The sequence below is a fragment of the Diceros bicornis genome, chromosome 1 (genome assembly GCF_020826845.1).
Source record: "Diceros bicornis minor isolate mBicDic1 chromosome 1, mDicBic1.mat.cur, whole genome shotgun sequence".
Lineage (NCBI taxonomy): Eukaryota > Metazoa > Chordata > Mammalia > Perissodactyla > Rhinocerotidae > Diceros > Diceros bicornis.
Window position 1 is genome coordinate 22,702,960 of NC_080740.1, and position 16,518 is coordinate 22,719,477.

General features: G+C 39.9%; 1 protein-coding gene across 2 annotated transcripts in view; it reads right to left on the bottom strand.

Moving 5' to 3' along the window:
* Positions 1–16,107, bottom strand: part of LIX1 (limb and CNS expressed 1) — a 47,757-nt gene extending 31,650 nt beyond the window's left edge. The window contains exons 1-2 of one of the 2 annotated variants that reach the window (XM_058534746.1): positions 15,857–16,107; positions 74–237 (exon numbers count right to left, since the gene is read on the bottom strand). In XM_058534746.1, the coding sequence (XP_058390729.1) occupies positions 74–237; positions 15,857–15,938 (246 nt within the window). In that variant the 5' untranslated portion in view covers positions 15,939–16,107. Of the gene's footprint in view, positions 1–73; positions 238–9,043; positions 9,187–15,856 lie in introns of those variants that run through there. The other variant, XM_058534831.1, reaches the window with a different exon arrangement.
* Between the last annotated feature and the right edge of the window lie 411 nt (positions 16,108–16,518).

Sequence of the window (16,518 nt, forward strand, 5' to 3'; positions counted from 1 at the left end):
ATCATTTTATAAAAGGGCTTACTTTATTTTAACCCAGTTAACTTTCACTGACCAATGTATGGTTGCTTCTTACCTGAAAGTTGCCAAAACAGCTTCCTCCTGGGAGGGTCACATAACTCACAAAGGGAGGACCAGGAGAGGGCAGTGACTCATAGACCACCACACCTTCACTTGGGAACGCAGCCCTCTGTTGTTGCTTGCTTTCCCAAAATTCCTGTAACATTGACACAACATTCACTGAAAAAGACAAGAAACACAATTAGTTTTTAAGGACGGTCATACCTTAGCAAAAACAAAATGTTATTTGCGGGCTGGATTGTGTCACATGTCATTTCCAGTTTAAGCAGAACAGGGTATGTGTATGGTTGGGTGGGCCGTACCCTCCGTTGTGAAAGAAGCAGATGTGTTTATTTCACAAATGTGTTTATTTCTTCATGAGTATGGTTCAAGCGGTTTAGTATCCTAATTCTAACAACATTGCAGTATATTAAATTTCCCTTATAAATTAATTTTTAATATCAAATTAAAAAATCTCACTCTTTCTTCTTTGAAAATTTGCTTTAATAAACTTTGTCCAGAGCTATGATTATCCATGGCCCCCACTCCCATTTCTCATAGATTCTCAAACCTGCAAAGTGAAAGCCAAATTTGGAGGTCAAGATGTAAGCAATGTAATTTTAACTGGGACTCACCTATTGTAAGATTTGAGGAGAAAGGCAGAAAGAAGAAAACTCTTTCATGCTCCTCTCCACTCCAGTCTAAAGAATGAAAGGCAATTGTGTAATAAGCAGGAGGCTGGAAAAAGCCATAAGTGAAACGAATAACATGGAGACCTTGTTAAGGACCACGTCTGTTAGATGACTTCAGAAAACATAGCAATGGCTATAGCCATGTGTTTTTGATTAAATGACCTGTGATAGGCTGCAGAAGTTCCAGATCAAATTAGGTTGGTTTGTTTATCCTGTACAGCAAATTGAATTGTGGAAATTAACAAGGATAATAGAATTGTAGAGTCAAAAGAGACCTTACAGGTCATGCAGGCAAAGCTCTGCCTAACGCAGGAATTCCTTGCACAACACTATTGACAGCTGCCCATCTGGCCTGTGGCTCAACACATGGAAGGATCTGGTACTTGGCACATCTTGAGGCAGCTCTTTTCAACTGCTAATGGTTCTAATTGTGAAAAGGTCCTTTTTGGGAGTGAGCGGAAATCTGCTTTCCTGTAAGGTTTGTGCAAGTGGTCTACTTCTCATTTCTGGGGACTCATAAAATTTTATCCCCTTATCCACATAATAGCCCACCATATACTTGAAGGCAGTGTAGAGATCCATTGTTCTTGCCTGCCTGGCATCTGCTTCCTCTCCTTGTGGGAATAGCACAAAAGTTTTCCTTAAAGAACCACTCTCCTTCAACAATGTCTTCTCCAGGGCTGAGGGGTGTGGATTTGACCAAAGCCAAGTCACTTAGAGCCAATGAGTCCAGGAATTTTGTTGGAAATATTGGAAGACGAGATTCTCCTTTTTCACTAGGGTTGCCTGGGGGATAGGAGGAAAGTGTGGCATTGCCCAAGCAATGGGGAAACATGGCTGAGAAGAAAGCCAACATAGAGAAGGGTAGAACCAAGAGATGGAGAAAGAAAGACCAAGTCTTGATGACACAATTTGAGCCCCTGAACCAATACATCTGCTTTTTCCTTAAACCATTTTGAACTGGTATCTCTGACTTGCATATAAAAGTATACTAATACAGACAACTCTCAGGTTTCCTCAAGTTCTAGATTAAATAGTTATTGTTCTTTTAAACATTCTTCGTGTAACAAGGTGTCTACGCCCTTTTGCATTCTCCTGAATACATTCCTTGATATGCTTCAAAATGCTGGGCTTCAATATTTTTCAGGGAGTCAGGAGAGTCACAGAGTTTGACCTGGAGTCAGAAACATTGCACAACTACCTTCTAAGCTGTTTACTAGAGCGCCCGGCTCCTTTACCTCATCTCTGGGTCACCGACCAGCTCCACAGTGTATAGTTCAGGCAAATTCTGGAGACACCTAAGGAATTGGATGCCTGTGTATATTTAAAAACTGTGGTGTTTAGTATTTAAGAAGCATTTTGGGAAAAAAACTGGGGAAATGTAATAGTATCAGAGGGGATAATTGAATTAACCAAAAAAATACATGTTGAATTGGTCAAGGTGAGATTGGTCATCACAGAGCTTTTTTGTTCATTCAAATATATTTGAAATAATATTTTCTACCAGTTGATGTAACTCAAAATAGAACTTTCATTTCCTAAACTGTATTTCTGCTCCCCATCCTCCCCTCCCTCTTGTCTCCAAGAAAACAAGCATTTTTGAGCTGGCTGATCCATGTTTCTACTTGCGTTGACCTCCAGAATTCAACAGAGATGTCTTGAAGATTGAAGCCTAAAACCAAAGCCCCTGTGGCCTGTTGCTCTGATAGTCAACAAGGCACGTTAGCCTGCTATTTTAAATTAGTTCATCGTTGAATGATGTTCATCTGAGAACGGGAGTAGGAAGATGACTCATGATTATCCAGGTAAAATGAACACAAGAATTTTGGCATGTAAAGCTATATGGATTAAAGAGTTCAAAGGTATGCACTAAGTAAAATTTCTGCCTGAATAAAAGTAGCATTTTTCAAATTTTTCATTCCGCAACCTTGGAGATTTCTTTGATGGTCTTATGTATGTCATCACCTCTAAAGAGTGCAACATATGTACATGCACACACACAATCCGTCTTTCTATCTCTATCTCCTCTTGTCGACTAGCAAACCAGATGAATGGAGTGCAGAGGAAAGAAGGCCAGCTTGCTGTTTGGCATTCTAAAGGTCAGTATATCAGAGGATGCTCTAGTTATGAAACACATGCTCCTTTAGTTTTTTGAAGTAGCAACAACAAGGTTCATGGACAATGTCAAAGAAAATACAAGCAGAAGGTCAAGTACTGGTGAAGAAAAACACCCAAGTTTGAGCTTAGGCCTCACTACACAGTTTAGTCTTTAGCTGCAGCTGCACTTTCAGTGCCAGCCAATGATCCTGCCTTCCACATTACAGAACTAAGTTGGGCCACCGAGCATATGCAACCCTGCATCTAGCGACCCATCTGCACAAGTGTCCAGCTCCAGCTTATTTCCTCCAGTCTCAAATGAATTTGTGTTGCTTCTCCTGGACATTGTTCTTTTAGTCCTTCTCTTGACCTCCTATTTTTAAATGTTTCCTCTTTAATCATTCCTTAGCAGCCATAAGTATGCTCAAGACAATGAATAAATGAATAAATGAATCAATCAATTAAATGAAACACTCAACCTTGGGACTATTTCTGGCTACTAGTTATTAAAAGTTTCCCATTATAGCCAAGCTTCTAGAAAGAATATTCTACATTACTATCTCTGCTTCCTTATCTTCCATTCATTTTTAACCCTCCACAATCTAGCTTTCCTCTGCGTTATTCCACTGAAACTACTCTGGCAAATATCACCAATTCCTAATTTTCAATCCTTATTTACTTCACCTCTAACCGCATTTGACACTACTGATTAATTTCTTCTAGAAACTCTCATATCCCTAGGCTTTTCTCACAATATTCTTGCTGATTCTGCTTCTCTATTTATAATAATTTCTTCTTAGTCTCTCTTGTGAGTTTCTCTTCCTCTGCTCACCGCTCATGTTGATTTGCATGAGAATCTTGTTCTTGTCTTTTCTTGCTTCTCTCTCTGCTGCTCTCCTTGAATGACAGAACCTATCTCCATGACTCCATCTACCATAACATATGCCTACAGTTCCCAAACCATTCTCCTGTAACTCCAACTTTTTTAATAGATACTTCCATTTGGATGTCATGTAAATTCAACATATTCCCAAACTCAACTCATTTTCTTTTCCATAAACTCTTCTCTTCCCCCTGAGTTACTTAGAAAGTGATGTATCATCTACTTAGTCACCTAAATCAGAAACCTGACAGGAACCTTAAACTTAATTTCCTCTTTTCATAAGTAATAAATGCCCAAGTTGCATCAATTCCATATGCTGATGTCTCCCATAGTCATCACTTTCTCTCAGCTGATACCGCCATTGCTGCATTGGTTCGTGTCTCACCAAGTATACCACAATACCCTCCTGCCTCCAATCGTTCTCCCATCCAACCTATCTTCCAGTTGTTTCAAGGATAATCTTTCTCAATCTCATAGCTGATCAAATCACTCAGATCTTCTTAAAATTTTTCGGTGAGTCCTTCATTACTTACAGGATAAATAACTCCTTGGCAAGGCATAGAAGACCCTATGTCTTGATACTGTCTCTCATTCCAAATTGCTCTCCTCAAGTCACCCTCCAGGCCCCTCACGCTCCCATGCTTCTTATGCTACTGGCAAGCCCTGTACTTCCATTCCTCCTCTTGGAATGCCCTTCTTTCCACTGTCTGTTGTCTTCCTGGATGGCATTTACTCATTTTTTAAGATTCACCTCCAGCATCAGCTCCTTAAAAATAAAAACAAAACCAAAATAATCTCTAAACCCTTGCTACGGAAACTGCAGTCCTTTGAGAAACAGCATGGATACCACTTGGGGACTTGTTAGAAATGGAGGATCTCAGGCCCTACCTCAGAACTACTGAACCAGAATCTGCATTTTTAACAAAATTCTCAGGCAATCTGATGCACATTAAAGTTTAAGAAGGCCTGCTGTAGGAAGACGTTGCTATTCTCATCTCCCTTATCATGTGCCTATTATACGTCAGGCACTGTGCATTGTCTCATTTAATCCTTACAACACTCCCTATAAATAGGTATTATCATCCACAACTTGTAGATAAGAAATAAAAGATGCTCAAGGTACAATCACATAGCTACTAAGTCTTAGACCTGGGATTTTTAACCTAGTACTGAGTGCACAGTCTATGCTCTTTGTTCATCCTGAGACACTCTCTACAGTGGAATTTAAGTTGTTCTCATGTGTGTCTACTGTACTACAGACAGTGCTCTTTGGAGGAAAAATTGTATCATTTTTTCCACAATGTCTGGAACACAGTAGGGGCATAATAAATATTAGTTGAGTGTCTGAATGTCATCAGAGGTATGGACGATGTGATGCATTTGTGAGGCTGTTGGTAGGGGTGGCATAGGAGGCTCTCCACAAAGATTACTTCGCCTACCTTTCCCCAGGGGCCATTTTCTGACATTTTTTCTTGACAAAGTCAAATAAAGCAAAGGCCAATATTTGTATTTCTTCATACAAGTGATATGACATGTTTCCAGCTTGGAATTGTCACACTGAATGAGCAGTCTGTGTTCATGTGAACAGGTTTCCTGATGATCAATCTTCAGCCAACACTTTGCTCTTGTTTAAAGCAATGGTGTAAATACCCACCGACTGTGTGCCTCAGAGGGGGCTCTGACTAGACCTCCCATTCTAGTTCCTTCTTTTAAGGAAAGATGGCTAAAGGAGAGACCATAAGAGGAACAGAGGAAACAACAAAAGACTGAGGAGGGAACAGGCTTGGAACATGCTTCTTGGGGAGAGGAGTATGAGCAAAAGGCAAGGTCAAGTCTCTCTGCCTGATTGTGCCCTCCACCTCAGAGTCAGGAGCTATGGTCTGGAACACATCCTTTTTGGCTGTGCATTCTTTCTCCCAAAGTTTGGTGAAGTTCTTTTTGAGAAGTTTCTGCTTTGTTTCAAGGGACACTAAAGGAAAAGGGCTTCATCCACAGTCAGGACAAGATAAATTAGTCATCCATAGTGAATCTGGACACCAGACATGAGAGAGGTAGTGAATTTTCAGCCGGAGACCCAGAGAAAGCAGATGGGTAACAATCTGGCTGACATTGGAGTCAGGAAAAGCTAAGCAGCCCTCCTAGTTCAGGGTTTAACACTCACAGGTCATCTATTGGTCTTGCCTTTGTCAAGGTAACATATTTAAACTGGTAAAATTACTATAAAGAAGCAGAATATCAAATGGCTGAGGATGGGGGTGTGGGAGGGGGTAGAAGGAGAGAGAATTGTTGGAGAGATCCTCGGAACAACAGCAAGAAATCCAGTTCATTTTTGTGACTTCTATCAGTTTATAACATCTGAGAGTAAAGAAAGCAATTTAACCTCTGAATTGACTTTGCACATCAAACTTAATCCATTCCATTGCCTCAAATTGCTTTCTTAGACACAAGTGATAGACCCTGTTATGGACTGAATATTTGTGCCTCTCATCACATTCATATGTTGAAGCCCTAACCCTCAATATGGTGGTATTAGGAGGTGGGGCCTATGGGAGGTAATTTGGTTTAGATGAGGTCATGAGAGTGGACTCCCATGACTGGATTAGTGCCCTTATAAGAACAGATCTTCTTCTCTCAGTCATGTGAGTATACAGCAAGAAGGCAGCTGTCTGCAAGCCAGGAAGGGCCTAAGCTGAGCCACCTCAGAGGAATGAGATTTAGACTGGGATGGGGGAAAGGAGAGAAGTTGTGTTCCCACAGGAGTAAGGGTGGCATTTGACAAAAAAAGTAAGACAGACAATAATGCCTCAGTCGAGGAGTTGTGTAAGGGAGTTATAGGAAAGGGTGCCATTAGGAAGGGGGTATGATTTGACAAGAGATAGGGTGAGGGACTTAGCTTCTTTTAATAATTGGAAATCAACCCCATCGTCCTGGTGCCCCAGCTTTACCCAAGTGTGAGAAAAAGGCAGGAGCACAGAGTCCCTTGCGCCTTGTCCTTGCCTAAGGTGTTGTGCTGTCTGTGGTGGCTCCATCAATGAAAAAGAGGGGCCCAGACACTTGGAGGGAATGTGTGGGTGTTCTTGTGCATCTGGGTGAGCCCAAGGAGAATGTTTCTTTGGGAGGAGCTGGGGAAGAAAAGTCTATGAGAAGTGGGTAGGAGCTGAAGCAAGTAAAACAGTGCTCCTTCTGCAGCCTGGAAGGAGCACAAAGCCCCTTTAGAGAAGGACATCAATAACTGGACACTCAAAGGGGTTTTCTCTTAAAAATTCAGAGCTTGTCATTTTCACAGATTGGACATGATGGAGATGCCGATAGGGACACATGATCTATGTTTTCATATGGGAATTCTGAGATGTAGAGGATGTAAATGCCCCATGGATTATAGAGAATGTTACAGAAGAGTCCTCAGGTACAGGCACTGGTTCAAACACAATAAAATGTGTACTGCGTCTTGTCTCTCCACCTTTTATCAACAGGCAGGCAGTTTACTTAGTAGTTAAAAGCATGGACTCTGGAGCCAGCATGCCTGGGTTTGAATCCTGTCTCTACCACTGTAAGACACCTACCTAAGTGTTCCAGTTCTATCTGTAAAATGCAGTACTTACACCACAGGGTTGCTGTAAGGCTTAAAATGGAAGATGCTCAGAATAGACCTTCACACGTAGAGTGCTAGTATTATTGTGGTTAGAGAAGGGGAAGAAAAAAAGGAAATGGCATGATTAAATGCTTGCATATTGCATCTTTGAAACTGACTGTTCCTGGATTGGCAACCATATCATTAAACATTCTAAAAATAGTCTGCAAGTCTGAAAATTCTCTAATTGTACACATTGTGCTATTTAATTTATTTCCAAAATATGTGAAGAGTTCAGCAATGGGAAGGAGAAAGCTCTTTTGATATCATTCCCTGGTAAAGTTGAAGCTTCATAATGGCCAGAAAATAAATGGATGAAATGCTACATGTCTCAAAATCTGGAAACATGGATGTTTGTCCCAATTTTTCACCTCCTAATGGATACTAAAGGCAATAGACCTGCTCTTAGCAAAAACTACAGAGAGGAGCTAACTTTTATTTTAAATTAATGTTTAATGACTGCTTATGCTTCAGGAAAGTAGAAGCACTGTGGTCCACTGCCCAGTTCAATTACGTAATATGAGATAAGATCTGCATGGAACAGAGGCATTTGTCAGCAAAAGGGGATCTTAAAAGTACATTATAAATCTATCAGAAAAAATGAACCAATTTCTCTATGCCTTACCTGAGAAAAAATTCTAGCTGGGTAAAATTTCCTTTGCCAAAAACAATTAAAGACAAATTGGAAAGGCTATCATTTAAGAATAAATCGTTAAGAGGCTTTCAAGATGATTAACATATTTTCAAGTTGATTCTCTGCCTCCAAACAGATGGATTTATGTTGTGTAATATTTTAATATAATCTTTAATTAAATTAGCCTTAGCAGGTGATATTTTAAAATAAAGTTAATTAGTATTTTCTATTCTAGCAATTTAATCACGTTCAACTTGTTATTGCCAATGTGATTTCCTCGTTTTGTTGAGGAAAAGGACCCCAAATAATTTAAGGGGCAAGCTCAAGGCGTGATATCATTTTGCCGTTCATGGAAAATGGGTTGCAAAACGGGGTACCTTTGGGTCTTATGCTTGGCTCGGTGACCTCCAGGACACTGATAGACAGAGCCAGCTGTCTAGTCATTTTTGACCATCCTCAGGCTTTGCTGAGTTTTGACCAGGCTAATTCAAGAATCTTGCTGACACAGCTTATGTGTAGGTACAACACGTAGGACTCTTGGGCCCCTTTTTCTTTTGTGTAGACACTCTTTCAAAGGGAGCCACAGCCACACAGCAGGACTGAGGCAGCTTGGAGTCTTGCTTTGTTCCCAGCAGAGGAACTTTCTTTTAGTAATGCTCCAGAGTCAGCGTCTAGCTCCTTCAGCAGCTAGAAAGCTGGTTGTGTTTCTTCTTTTGTTTGCTTTTTTTTTTCCTTCTGGTCTCGTCCCCATCCTCTACCCCGAACACTTTTCCTGAGGGAGTAATGATCCTTCAGGTTGTTTTACAAAGTTAACCTCTTGGAAGATTCTCCAAAATATGCAAAAAGTGTATCATCCTTTTTGGTTTAATTTTCATCTTTACAATTTAAAATTGCTAAACTGTAAATAATTTAGGGAGAAATTTAATAACATTTATTTTTATATCTGTGGAAGTACAGAGTGATTTTTTTAAGAAGGCGGAGGGCAGAGAATATGAAGGAGCAAGAGGACATCACAAAAACAAATTAAAATAAAAGGTCACTATGTATACCTGAATTAAACAGCAGCAGCATCATGCCTGAGTTCCCATGTGGAGTGTGTATATTCAACAGGGGTCAGATGATGTCAGCCAATCACAAGAGCTACATAAAATAAAAACTTGATGTAGTCTATTTAACCAATCAGAAAATATGTATCTTTCTCATGTTCCACTAGGCATTGACATTGCCCTGTATTTAAAAGACTTTGTAGGACTGTTGATTTTAGATAATCAACCGAGGATCCAAAAAAGAGCAAACACTGGCTGCTTTGCTGACCAGTTCCGTTTAGTGAAAATGGTCAAATCTGTGCAAATGCGGCTTTAGGCATATAACATACTGTTCCTGGGAAAAGTCAATATAAGAAAGCTCTTCACCACCCTGCCACAGCTATCTAACTAGGGTTTATGTACAAGGCACAGACAGAGTTTGGCCCACAAAAGCATGGTGCCTGGCCTTTTGGGACCCACAGTAGAGTGTAGACCCTTAGGATGAACTGGCAATCTAAGTCACTGTGCCAATGTGGTGTGTGGGATGATTCGGGCTGCTCTACCAAGGCCAACCTGAGGCAGTGCTTTGGGGAAGTCACCTGTGGTGGCTGTGTTTATTTTCAGAGCCCCTTCTTCCTCCAAGCTCCCTCCTGTCTCATCTGGCTGTCAACTTAACTCTGCATGAAATTAGGCTGTGATTGGGCCGGCCCCGTGGCTTAGCGGTTAAGTGCGCGCGCTCCACTACTGGCGGCCCGGGTTCAGATCCTGGTCGCGCACTGACGCACTGCTTCTCCGGCCATGCTGAGGCTGCCGTCCCACATACAGCAACTAGAAAGATGTGCAACTATGACATACAACTATCTACTGGGGCTTTGGGGGAAAAAAGGAGGAGGATTGGCAATAGATGTTAGCTCAGAGCTGGTCTTCCTCAGCAAAAAGAGGAGGATTAGCATGGATGTTAGCTCAGGGCTGATCTTCCTCACAAAAAAAAAGAAAAAAAGAAATTAGGCTGTGATTAAGGTGTCAGTGGATGATGGTTTAGAAGGCCCCAGTATAGTTTATTTCATCATAAAGGAGAACACTTGACAATGGGAAAAATCTTCCTCCCATTTCGTGAGGGAAAAAGCCAACCAATCAGCAATCAAGAAACGTCTGTTGCACACTTACTAGATGCCTATCGCTGTGGGAGGCACCTTGGGGCTTACATAGAAGCACAAGGTATGGCTTTGCCCTCCTGGGACTTCCAACTGAGATGTGGACAAAAACACGCCAGTGAAGCTGTAACTCATAGTGCAGAGCCACATGAGAGAAATGTAAACTGCATAGGACAGGCCATACGTGCCAAAGGAGTGGTGACTAAATGATGGGTTCCCACAGCTGCCTAAATGGATGAGATCAAAATGGGGATCAACTGATTATCAACGCAGCAGGGAAAAAAAAGAAAAGCAAAACCATAACTCAAACAGCATTCCATGGATACCAGAGAGAGAATATAGAGAACTACAAGGAGTGTAATAATTACCTATTTTGTCAATATTAAACTTTCCATAGGATTCTTTTTTTTCTTTTAAAATAGGATTGTTTTAACTACCTTAATAGACTAAACTTATATGAGCATTTGAACATAAAGGAAAAGAAATAAGAGCCTTTGGGGTTAAAACTTCAATATGAAATGTATTAAATGAAGATTCTTTTACGAAAGGCTTCTAAAGTTGTCTTACATTTCTTAAATCAATCTGTAGCACATAATCAGTAAAACCATATCATTTAAACAGAAAAATCATAAGTTAAAAACTCATCCTTGTGCAGCTGTATCCTATTACGGGTTGTAACTTAACACATGAGTTTCAGAAGTTGTTAAAGTTGAGTTCAGGCTAACAAATCCTAACTATCAAAAAAAAAGCCTATGGTGAGATGAGACAGCAGACCATGAAGAGGCATCAGATTTGATCACAGGATTGGTGTCAATCATATGTTACTTTTATTTTTTAAATCTCATTTATATATTAAGAAATAAATGTATTAGGACAGATATGGCCATTAAGTGATCAAGAAGCCACTTATTTTTTTCCGTTTTGAAAAATTTTCCTCTAGGGGCTGAGACTTTCAGTATTTAAACTCTGCTAAATGTATATTTACGGAAAAAAAGAAGAGAACAGTGGTTATGCCACTGATAGCTGAACTGAAGTCTGCATTTTTCTCTTAGTATAAATGCAAATAAAAATAGTTGTATCCTGTAATAAATAAAGTAAAATTAGCATTTGAATAGGCTCCAGTAGAATAGAAGTTTAGATGCTAAAATTATCAGAGTTCAAATTATTGTAATTAAGATGCAGTCATTAATCCCAAATGAGCTATCAAGCAGTGGAGGTTCTTGTTTAACCATAGTCTTTCAGGTACACTTTACATGGTGGAATGCAATGCAACATGTATAGGAATTTTACTGCACAAGTACCTTACATCCTACTCTATTCCTTTCTGTGAAATGCAAAAACCATAAATGTATTATCAAATTTATAGATTTCAGATAACTACACTAAAAAGCATGGAGAAAATACTTGACTCGATGATTTTTGCTCTCTTGCATTGCATACAGCCAAATTAATGATAACTAAGATATTTTTAATAGCTCTATAGTCTGGTCCAATATTTCCAAGGGGTAAAATGTACTTTTTGAAGTCAAGTATTCACCTATCTGGTTATGCAGAAAAATGTTTCCCCGAATGGAAGAGTAAATGCTCCTCAAATATGTGAGCAACTTGCTTCTAATTGTGCAATGTTTAGTAAAGATTCCATCTTATTTTTTCATTATAAAATTTGGGGAAACATATTAGTGAAACCTAACATGTCAGTTTATAAGTCAATGCTAGAAACCAACACATTCTCATGGTTTCAGTGACAACTAAGATAGCTTTCTAACAATCTGTTTCAGAAAGTTTGCCTTGATTTTGGTCTTCAGTTAGTAAAAGTGGTTTCTCCTCATAGGCATGTTTACATTCACAAATCTTGCATCTTGCCTGAATGGGCAAAGGGATTCTTGCTGTGAAAAAGCTGCAATACTCCCCAACTTGGTATCAGGAAACGTACCTCCAACAGATGTCAATATAAGCTTTTCTCCAATGCAACATAAGGCCATAAACTTCCAGAACTAATTTAGGATCACTGTTAACTCCAATGGCTGCCTATTGCCTGTACTTCAGCATGACTCCACCTGACTTCTCAGCCTTGTCTTCACCTCCGCCAACGCATTGCTCTTGTATTGCCTGATTTGCCTTTGGACAAGTTGTTCTCTCTCCTCAAAAATGCCCTTCCCCTCTCCGTCTCTTGTCACACTCCTGTTCAGATGTGCCTATTTAATGGGTTCCCTTCACATTCCCAGAAGAGCTAATTTCAATCCCCCGCTCTATTTTCCTAACAGATACTGCCATGACAGCATGAATGACATAGTAATGTAACACCTCCGAGAGACAAGGTCTTCTAGTGGGTACAGGTGAGGAGTTGGAAGATGGAATTTGAATCCCGGCTCTGTCACTCACTAGCCGTGTGACCTTGGGCGAGTCATCTTAACCTCCATAAACCTCAGTTCCTTCATCTATAAATAAAAATAGTACCTGTATTACTAGCTTGTGGTAAAGAACAAACATTCCTAGCAGAGTGCCTGTCATCAAACGATGAGTACTTGACATCCTCGCATTACTATGAATGGATGAAGGACGAGCCTAAAGACGCAGATAAGCATATTACACTCTCGTAATTTGAAGAGTTAACTCTCAGAGTAGGATCTGAAAGTGCAGCCATCTTGAAATCACGTGGTGATTTCCATTGAGAAAGCATGTGAGAAACTGTCAAACAGTGGCAAACAAATGGTAAGCTCACACACGCACTCCCAAAAGAGCTGCCGGGGCTGCTTTTAAGATAGCTCATCTGTGGTTGTGACACATGACACATGAAAAGAAATTGGATGCTGCACAAAGCCAGGAACGGAAGGCAACATGGAGCTCTGCCTTCCTTTCTCGGCAGAGAGATTCTGTCTGGTGGTGGAGACTCTCAGCGCTACTTGTTACAAAATGGGGATGTTTAGGTAGTGGAGAACAGCCCAGTGTCAGCCTAGAGGAGCACACTTCAAATTAAGAGCCCACCTTATTTAAAATGTCTTTCCATTATATTTTGTTTGAGATGTGAAATAGGTAATAGGGAAAAAAATTGTTATGAAATTCATCTCCTTCCAGGAAAGAAAATAAAAAACAAATCTCAACTATTGCCAGATGAACACCTTGTCTAAAACAAATGAGGGATTTAATGCACTGCAAAATGCCACTTGGAGGGCTTCCTTGGCTGAGAAAAGCATTCAGATGTTATTTTCTTAAATGAATGTAACTATCCCCATGTGCATCGGTCTCAGACCAGAAAACTCTCTGGGTGCGTTTCCTGACCAACTTGAAGAGAAAATTCAATTTACTATTGCTTGCTTTTAAACAAACCAAAAGCTGACTGAGGGCAACAAATTAATCAAATGATCATTTACATCCCCTGTATTATATGTTTTCAAAGAATGAAGAGAGAAAAAACTGCCTTTGCATTTATAGAAGAGAAATTTAGAAAAACACTTTGTTTTTTTTTAATGTTCCTTTGTTCAACTGTGCTGGGTTTTAAAAATTCTTATATTGGCTTTTCATCTTGCAGGAAAGCAGGGTAGCAATTTTCTTAAGGAATTGGCAGTGATGTGCTCAAGTGCTGAGCCCTTTCCTCTGTCGGGAAGAGTCTGGACTGAGGTGGGGGAAGAGGAGCCAGGAGTGACTAGGAGGAGAGCAGCTTTTTACAGGCTGTGTAAAACAGGAGTGTGGTGGCAGCAACTTATGGGCGTGCCAAAGAAAATGAGTCCACGTGCTAACCTCTGGCACGTGCATGACAGGTTGCCAAGGCATGGCACAGCCCCCAGGCAGACTTTTGATGCCCTGCCCCAGAAAGTAAGCCTGTTCCCATTTATCCCACAAGGATGGTGAGTGGTTGGATGTTTTGATGTTATAAAAACTCCTGGTACAGAAATTTGCCATTTGGCTTACTTTCATTTAGTCATTTTTCCAATTAGAAACATCTGAAGGGAGAGGGTCAGCAGTTTATTATTCACACCTAGTAAGCCAGGAGAACAGATGCAGTGTGGCGGCCCATTCTAGGGTAAGCAGGCAACACTATCTGATCAAATTTAAGTTCTATGTTAATGAATGAAATACATAAAATAGGACACCTCTTTGTTTTTCCATATAAAAGAGTTCCTGCAAAGGTCTGGTTAAAAGAACATAATGTATGCTTTATTTTAACCTTTTTCTATTTTATTCTCTCTGCTAAACTAGAAACAATTGCTGGGATTTAGTTCAGCTTAAAAAGTGGGCCACATAATTTCGGAGTAAACTTCTTAAATTCATAATGCACTCTGAAAAATTTCCCCTCTATTTCTTTTTACTGCTCCCACTATCCAAACTCTCAGCATAAGACCCCTGGCCCTACACAATTTATCCAAAGCCTTGGGCAGGTCAGGAGCCCTTTTACCCTTCACTAGTGAATTCAGTGCTATTGTAGGAGGGAGACATTCTTTCTTTCCCTTTTCACTTAAAGAAACATACCAAACCTGAATAGACTCCAGGCTAGACTGGGGGAGGGAGTGATTTTTATTAGTTCTAACATAGCTATTGACACACGCTTGAAGACAATATTTGAAGGAAAGAAAGAAAGAGAGAGAGAGAGAGAGAAAGAAAGAAAGGGCTTTCATTTTATGCTTAGAGGGCAGATTGGTTACAATTTAATTTCCAAGAAGAAAATTTTATAGAATAAAATGGCCTAACATTACTTTTTCTTCATCATACATATGAGAAATATAAACTAAAAGGACATCTGGAAACTAACATTATTCAGCAATCAGAAAGCAAAAATCCAAACCATTGATGTTTTGATGGAGACAAACATAACGAGATTCACAAAGAAGAAAGCTGTAACTTATTGAAGTGAAAAAAAAATTCCATATGCATTTTACCTTTTGGGCAGTTCCATAGAAAACTTCTATTTCAGAAGCCCTTTGTAATATGAAACCTACTGTAGATAAGATACAAAGTGAAGATAGTCTGTTTTGCAGCAGCAGGAAATCAAATTGGTTCCAGAACCGAAGTTACATGACAAATGGTTTAATAGTATTGCTAGAATTGGAAAGCTTGATTGAATTATTTTTCATAATCATTAAAAAAAAGACTTTGAAATAACTTTGCCATAGGCTCTTTCCAGTTTTTTTGGGGGGGAGGGTATTGCAGAGGTGAGAAGATATCTAATTTTATTGGCCTTTTAACTAAAGTGTTATAATTTATCAAAATTTAAGAGCTCAGTGATGATTTATCGTTAACTTGTTTGCAACCAAAATTTTCAGACAAACACGGTACTTAATTTAACATAACTAATATACGTTATGGAGGATTAAACAGGTTAAAAATATAGGTATAGTTTACTATCATATTCAAGTTATTTTTAGTTTTAATCTTAGTACCAATCAGCCTTGCTTTATTTAAGAAAGCATCTGGAAAAGTTCATTAAGTCTTAGGCGAGTCTTAGATTTTAAGAAAGACTTTTAAACGGTTAGCAAGATGTATCGCTGACAAAATAACCCAGCGACTAATACCCGTAGGTGAAATGAAATCATTCTCCTGACTGAAGTCAGGAACAAGTTAAATATCACTTAGACTACAGCACACGACTACAGAGATTTAGGAGAAATCATACTTAAATAGGATGTGACTGGATGTTTAGGAGTATTTTCTAAAAAAGTCAAAAAACTTTTTCCCCTTCAGTACTTACAGTCTTTGAAGACTAGAGCCGGGTCTCTGTGAGGCAAGACTTGGGCAATGATGTGTCTCAGGGATTCCAAGGTTCTGTCCATCTTGGGTCTGCCTGTGCGTGCCTGCTGCACAGTGTGTCCTCATGCCTGAATTCTTGCAGTCCTGGACTGAATTTGTGCAGCTCATTGATGCACAGGATTACCAAAGAATCCCTTTTAACATCTGCCAATCAGACATTTCCCAGAATCTAAAGACCCCTCAGGGGGCCCTCCTCCCGGGCTCACTTATCTTTGTTGTATGCTGAGCTAATTAGCTCTAAAGGCTGGCTGACAGGCGGTTCCCACTGCTTCCTTCTGTTAAACACACCCACCTACAGGCTAGCTGGGGAAGCTCGCTAATCATGGGAACAGCTTTCCTCTCCAACCTGATTCTGCCAGAATGGTGTGCAGCTTTCTGACTTGGATATTTCTTTTGGTCTCCCATCTTCAAACGTGCTGTCCTCAGGTATATAAAATCAAGATGGTTATTTCTCAAGGAAATTTCCTTAGCGACAAAGGAGTTTCTAGCTCAGGACTTCAAACTCAGAATCAGTATAATCTAAATTCTTCTTTGGTAAAGGAGTGCTATAAAGATTGTGGATGTAGCCAGGCACCAGATTACGCCTTCTATTTAGATTCAGGA